Consider the following 8,198-nt stretch of genomic DNA (forward strand, 5'->3'; position numbering starts at 1 on the left):
GGAAATTGTCTTGCACGGACTTTAGCAGTAATATTTGATATAAAATGTGATCTTTTCGCGTGGTACATCTTGAAGGTTCGCTTCAAGGAAGTGAACCTGGGGAGGGGGGCTAAGGTGAGTGGTCAAATTTGCGGAAAAATTGCAGTGATTGGACAAAATTGCAAGGCTGCGCTAAATTCACAGGGATTGGTTGAATTTGCATTAATAGTTGCAATCGCGACATCGCAACTTCCTGTAGGGACTGATTATTATTCCTTTATTCAAATCTGACAGTCTTTATTCATCAGTTCATCTTTTTTTAACAATAATTAAAATTGTTATATACAATAATATTACATATATAACATACAATAGTATTATATATTTAAAAACTTGTTTTTTAATAATATTCTGTTAATGTAACATTTTTATGCTTGTATTGAATAATTTTGTATCCTTATAAAGTGACTGAGTTTATGATTAGGCACTATATAAATAAAATATTACTATACTTTGGATAGTGTTGTGATAAAGGTTTGGACAACCCTCTGTTAACAAAATTATTAGTTTTCTTGACATTTCTTCTGCTAGTTACCTTCATCCATTCACCTGTGCCTTACATCACAATAGTCTACAGAAAAGTACATTATTTTATAGCACTTATTAAATTATCTTTTTGCATTGTTTCATTTTCGTACAGGTTATCTTGATGTCAGGTGTAAATTATCATGGTGACACTAATAAACATATACATGCAAATACACAAACAACTATTCAGTATGAGACACCTGAAGCCTAATATTATTAAATTACACATATACACACTCCAACATACCAGTAATCTTCGGGAAACAATAGAATTCCTTGTGCGTGATCAAGTTTGGTAATCCCCGGAAAAGACTACGACAAAGCTTACATTCAAAGATGGTATCTACTTCCTTCAATAAAATGTTCTTCAGCTGTGAAGTCCCTAAGAATAAAAAGATAAACAAGTATAAATGCACAACTGTAAAGACAAAATAATAAATTTCTGCCCAAAAAAAACCCAACAAATTGTGGCCATACAAGTAATACATTTACACCTAGGAATATCATGATAACATAACTGTTTATGTGATACTAATACCAGTGAAATTTCATGATACTTGATACCACAGCAAAAACAGAATCCCTTTAACCTGCTTTTTAATTAAAAGTAACTATTACTTAAGTGGCCAATATTGCACCTTTATCAGTAATAGCATATAAAATAGTTTTAGTAGCAGTAAATTTAAAATAGTGGTGTATCAGTTAAGTAGTTGCTCAGCTACTGTTTAAGTAAATTGCTATTATAATTCATAAATATTAAATTACAAAATTTGAATGTGTGGTACTCATGGGACTATTAGGTTTCTGTGATTTTTTCATAGTAAGGTTTATATTTGCAATATTAGCTGGCAAAAAAAATCACTATAAAGAGTAACATTTAATAGATGAGTTAAATTGATTCAAATTTCAAATGTCACAAAATCCTTCTGCTTTAATTGTCCAAAACTGTCCTCCTGTTTCATTTGTCCCAACCTCAAGGCTTCCTTTGCAAAATCATATTAATCAGTTTTGAATTAATGCATTATTCAAGAACTACTGCAAAAAACGCTTTTGCTGTGCTGTTTTCAAAATAGCTTATAATGTTATTGCATAGCATGTATACAAATCCAGAATTAGAATGTTTACTGGAGTGGCATTAACTTTACTCAATTAACTATAACTGAGAGACTGCATTACATTTGTCTTCCTGCTGTTAATATATGGAAGTGCAGTTTCGATGCCATTTAGGCAGTCAGTATGAGAAATCATGTGTGGATTTTCTGTGCATGAAAATCCTAAGTGAACAAAACAGTAGAGCATGTGTACACAGTCAATTCTGGTGTCACACTGACAACAGCAAAGAGGTGCAGTTGGGGTGGGATGAGTGAGTCACCCCCACATTCCCAAAGTCACCAGCTCCTCAACCGCTTGCTTGGTATAATATTCATGTAAAAATATTCATTATAAGAAAAATGTTGTGTTACGCTTACAGGTTTGCCTCAGATAATGTAGAACCTCGATTATTCGGGGTACAGATAATCAGGGTTCCACTTATACGATGTACAGGATGCGCTTTCACTTTGTTTGTCACATGTTAGGGGCTATACTAATGAACATTAGTTTGCCTTCAAAAACCAAACCATACAAATTAGGCATTTGTATTAATTGTGCTGTTTTGTCCATTTTGCTATGACCATATCCCTACAATGCATTTCTGTTAATATAGTACATGTTGTGTTACTAGAAAGAATTACTTTGTGCTTCAAAAATTTTAATTTAGTATTCACAAATATAGTTGCTTATTTCATCGCTGGTGTATATACCCAGCTGATAAAACAAATTGCCTCTGTTTGTAACTTTTCTCAATTTTTACTTTCATCAAATACTGTTAGCACTGCTGTCGTGCAGTTCCCTCCAACTTCTTAAAGTTCTAGATGTGTGACCCTGATGCTGCTTAGAAAAGAAATTGTTCGTCTAGAGGTATCCATCCGAGTATCAATCAAAAAATTAAATACAAAAAATTAAACACAAGAACAGAAATATAACATTTTGTAAGAATAATCAGAGCTAATAGTGTTTTCTCTTTAAATCCTCACCCCATAATAGAAACTTGAAATCTATACTATGATACTGAATAGCTACAAGGTGCTGTGACAAAAATAAAAACTACAAAATAAAACACATTTTTACTAAATAATTTTCTTTTTCTTTATGTAAACAAATGAATAAATCTGCATATGCTCTAGCCAAGGAAGTTTAAATTGGTATGCAGGATTAGCATTCTTTAAAAAAAATAAAAGCTTTAATCTTCATACCATATATCAAAGAACTGCTTCGTATACCTTTGTTGTAAAACACCTGTGCTCTGGTGTAATCTTGATGTCACTGGAAGCCATGACCAGAAAATGAATATTATAAATGAACACAAAATTAAATTTCCCCTGAGATGGACTGCACCCTATACTAGCTGGGAGTAGCCCCAGCAACAAGACAAAGCCCAGCAAAACTCAACCCCATTCCCGACACTCTAAAGAGACAGTACCGAAGGAGTCCAGTGTTCATCTCAGGTCCCTGGATAGCGTCCATGTCTTGCAACCATATAGAAAAACAGGAAGAACAAGGACTCTAAAGACTTGGAGCTTCATCCTTTTACAGAGATAACAGGGGGTCACACACCCCTTTCTAACAACCTCATGACCCCCGCCCCCATGTTCTCCCTATCTGTCTACTGACTTCATAGGAAGAGTCACTAGACCAGTGTTTCCCAAACCTCGGTCCTGGGGTTACACTGTGGCTGCAGGTTTTTGTTCCAATAAGATTCCTAATCAGTGACAATACCTGATAACACTGATCTCATTTAATTAACTGGTATTATTTGTCTTTTATTCTACATTCAGAAAAGCACAGCAGCATGATTTTTACATTTATAAGACATTTAGAAATATTTCTGCTTTTTCTATAGATTTAAATACTTAACTCTCTTTTGTTGATTTCATTATATTTTGACCTTTCTCTGTGCTGTTTTTCCCTTCGTTGTATCTTATTAATGACAATTAAAAATGAGCAGAGTAGACACGCTGGCAATCAACACTGAATAATCAAAGGCTGCAAGAACTTTAGCATCAGACCCACTAATTAGGAAATAATGGATTAATTAAACATTTAGAACACCTAGAAAAACAGAATGAAAATCAAGATGAAAATATTGTTAAAAAGAAAAAAAATAAATTTTTCCCATATAACTGCTTGGTACATTTTAATATATATTTTTTTAACCAAACTTAGTTTTCTAATTTCTATATTGTTCCCAAAACACAGAACTTGGGAACACTTAATTAGCCCAGGAGTCCAATTAAAAACAGAAGCTGGTTGGAACAAAAACCTGCAGCCACAGTGTGCCACCAGGACCAAGGTTGGGAAACACTGCAATAGACAAACAAATGTCACTGCCAAGGTAAGTAAACCACCTCTACAAAGTCAACATTCCTTCCACAGACAGACACACTGCTGATGACTGTTCCCAAGAGGTCATTAATGGCCTAGATCTTGGTTTTTATCCAGTACACTCGCAGACACTGAGACTCCATGCTTAGTCTCTTGAGTGCCCCAATCAGAGCCTCCATTGACTCTGCGAAGATCACAGCATTGTCTGCAAAGTCAAGATCAGTGAATCTCTCTTCACCAACAGATCCCCCACAGCCACTGAACCCTACAACCCTGCCCAACACCCAGTCCATGCAAGCATTGAACAGAGTAGGAGCAAGAACACACCCCGAAGAACCCCAGAATAAACTGGGAAAAACACAGAAGTTCTACCTCCACTTTGCACAATAATCACAGTATCAGTGAACAGGCCGGCCATGATATTCAGCAACTTGAGGGGGATCCCGAGAAGTCTCAGGATGTTCCACAGGGCAGCAGAATCAACTGCGTCGAATGGTTTACAAAAAAAGGCTGCAAAGAAACTCTGCCAGTATTTGTGTTTGCGCTCGATGAGAACCCTCAGTCCCAGGATGTGGTTGACGGTAGACTTTTTAGGCATAAAACCAGACTGCTCCGGTTGCTGGTTCAATCACAGATCCTATTGAGGATGACCCTAGCAAGGACCTTACCTGACACTGAGAGCACTGCTATCATCCTGTAGTTGCCATAATCCAGGCGATCGCGCTTCCCTTCCCAGATACGGACTGTTCTCCAATCATTTGGAATGATGCCCATCTCCCAAATGGGAGCAAAAATTTCTTGCAATACCAGGAGAACAGTCTTACCACCTGCCTAGAGAAGTTCAATCTGGATACCACAGATCCCTGCAGACTTCCCTACCATCAACTGGTTCACCACCTCACCAGTCTCACTGACATTACACATGTGGTGAACACAACATGACAGAATTATATTTATTTATCAATAAAGTTAATTTGCAAGTATTTGTTATGACAAGTTAAATCACATTTGTTTTGATTTACAGTGGTGTATGATCCACAAAGACATCTTTAGCTAAAATTTAGCTCATCATTGACACAGTGAACTTGAAGTGAAGGCAATGAAATATTGATGAAGAAAAATGTAGATAATTTTGTGTATGTTCCTAGAGAAAAGCCAAGCAAAATGACACCTTTCATTGTGTATGTTCCTAGAAATTTTCATTTAACAGCTCCTCATCTTTAATGATATGTTTTAAATAGGATGCACATAGCACGTATGACGATGTTGACAATTAACTTGTGTTAAGAGTTTAAACTGAACAATCTTATAAATTTTACAGTTTAATTTTTGTTTTGGGAAATTTATATTGCTGCATGAAAATGAATCATGGTGTAAGCTCAACTGTCAGATCCAATATCGCTATTTGAATAGGAGTATAATTTATTTAAAAAAGATCTTATTCAGGGGCAAAAGCAAACAATTTAATTATAAAAGAATTGTTTTTTTTTTTACCCGTACTGATTTGGGTATTGAGTTACTCCAGAAGAACTATGCAAAGCAGCAGTATTTTACTGATGTTTTGCACTTCATTTCCACAATCAGCATTTCATAATTTTGAATGGTTAGCTTGTTATCTTCATTAACAGCCAGACCCCTTGACAAAGTAGTTTGGTACATTTTTTGCCCCCCCCCCCCCCCCCAATTTCCACTATGCACTACGATATACAAGTGAACTCAAAAAACAGTTTCTCAAAAATGCTTCTCTGGAGCACTGAAAGTATCATTGGATTATCTCATAAACCTAAGATCCTGAGCTGCTGTTTATGCTAAGACATTATCATTAAAACAAATGGAACGTTAACAGTCATAATAATGATTCTCCTTTTCCTGCAACATTTCAAAATCCACACTTTAATGTCCCTCGTCAGTGCCAGCCAACATGCTTTTGCCCATGATTAGACCTCATCGTGTGTCACTGATAGTTTGATACATGCCTAAAACAATGAGGTGTAATTAGAAATATTCAGCCACCTTTATTAAACTATTGATGCATCACTAGAGGAGAAAAAGTAGATTGCAGTGCAGACCTTGATACTGTGATGATCCCACAGTTCATGGTTGACCTGCTACTTGCCCGCTGGACATCTCCAAAATAATAAAACAATTCTGCCTTTGACCTGCCTGCCTCTTGTCTACTGTTTTTTTCACTATTCTCACCCTGTCAATGTCTTACGAAGTAGCCTCCATTCCTCCAGATCTCAAACTGCTCTGTCTGTTTCATATGAAAGCAGTGCTATTTATTCCTCACCATGTCACACAACTCTCCCTAGAAAAAGTGCCCTGAGCCCTCACAAAAAGCACTTACCCCTCAACCCTGCATTCTATTCTGCACAGCTGTCCATGCAGGAGCAAGACACATTACAATATGCTTGTATCGCAGGACACCAGCTGAATGCTACAAACATGACCAAAGCAACATTGTCATGAGTGGATCATGCTTTGCAAATGCACTGCATTTAAAAAATGTAAAAGTATTAAAAATAATATAGCAAAGCGTGGCACCGATGCACATGGTTCTTAAGAATGTAAGTTCCTTTTTCAGATGCCCTATTATGCAAAAAGCACTATGAAGTAAAAACTGTGCTGCCTGCCTTTTCCATCATAGAAAATTATACTGAGGGTGTACACAATGATTGAGCAAGGCACTTTACCAATTGATGCAGTTGACAGCAAACTTTAACAGCTGATCAGTTATGTTGTTCCAGGGTAGCACATTCCATCTAGAGGCTATATTATCAGCCACCTAGCAAAACAATTTATTGAGAAGAAGCAAGAAGCTGAAAACTTTGCCACAGCCTATAAACTTATACTCCGAAGTGACTTTTTAAGAGCTAATAACCAAAATTACAATACCACTGCACATATGAAGATTGATAAAATCAGTGGTATAACAGAGAGGAATCATTCCAACAATTCAAACAGCCCTGGCAGAGAAACTACCTCTTGACATTTACACATGGGGAATGGCAGGCAAAGTGCTTGCATGTGATCACAATAACAAATTCACACATTCTTATGGTCTTGGCCTTGGTTGTATGCTTTGCTCATACGCTTTAAGTAGCAGTCAATGATGAATTTAACATGTTTCCCAATTGTGGTAAGTGACTACCTGAGCATACCAGGAACACTTGCAACACCAGAGAGAATATTGTCAACTGCTGGCCTAACAATTAACATGCTACACACATGACTTACTTCTAAGTATGTGAAAATGCTTCTATTCCTAAACATGAATGAAAAAAATAAATAAAACCTTTCAGTAATGTAAAGAGCACAGGTTATAACATATTTTCACTTATTGTTAAAACAATTTGTACACATAAAATGCATGAATAAAACTCTTCTGGAAAATTTATTTTTGCAGTATTTTCTGTGTTATTAAAGTGTCTTTTTATTAAGGAATAATGATCATTAATCAAAAGTTGAGTATTTGCTATTAAATGTGATCAAAAATTGTATCCTTAAAATAAATAAATGGAGAAAATAAATAAATGATTATATATGTCATGAAATAAAAGAGAAACCTGGTATAAACTGAAATACCATAATGGCAGTGCATAGGAGCATTAGCAAATAATGTGTAATTGTCTCTCCCATGTCAAATCTTACATTTGCAAAAAAAAAGGTTTCAAATATGTGTACACGATTAACGGTATAGTGCATGCCACAAAGAACTTTGTTACCAACTGCTGATTCCTCACTGGTGAGCAAAGTACATTGTACAGATTTTATCTTCCAACCTCATCCATCTGGCACCACCCCTGGCAGCCTTGGTAGATTAGTGCTTTACTGTTTTATTTTTGTTTCTTTACTTTTTTTCTTCTTCAACTTTGGAAATATGAATCTTGCTTATGACTGAAATGTGCTTATTCATGTTAGTGTGACACTGCCAGCTAGCTTGGTCCTCAGATTTTAGAGACCTCTTGTTGATATTTTAGAGTATGATCAACTGGCCAATGGAATGCAGTGACGCGCATTCACCTTGGCGGAGGAAAACAGGAAAACAAGCCAGCACTTTATACCAGTGGAGTAAAAGAAGTCATTGTGCTGCATTACCTGGTCTCTGCATATTCAATGCAAGATCTTTATGCAACAAAATTTATTGACTTGGACTAATAATGACTTTAATCTGACTTTTTGTGACACCTGTCTCTCCAAAGAAATGA

The 8,198-nt window shown here is 36.0% G+C and overlaps 1 protein-coding gene across 1 annotated transcript in view; it reads right to left on the minus strand.

Moving 5' to 3' along the window:
• The window catches only part of znf800a (zinc finger protein 800a), a 125,589-nt gene that overhangs the window by 37,050 nt on the left and 80,341 nt on the right, over positions 1-8,198 (minus strand). Inside the window, 1 exon segment of the mRNA XM_028812793.2 lies at positions 815-949. Within this exon segment, the coding sequence (XP_028668626.2) occupies positions 815-949 (135 nt within the window).

This window comes from Erpetoichthys calabaricus, chromosome 1 (assembly GCF_900747795.2).
Source record: "Erpetoichthys calabaricus chromosome 1, fErpCal1.3, whole genome shotgun sequence".
Lineage (NCBI taxonomy): Eukaryota > Metazoa > Chordata > Cladistia > Polypteriformes > Polypteridae > Erpetoichthys > Erpetoichthys calabaricus.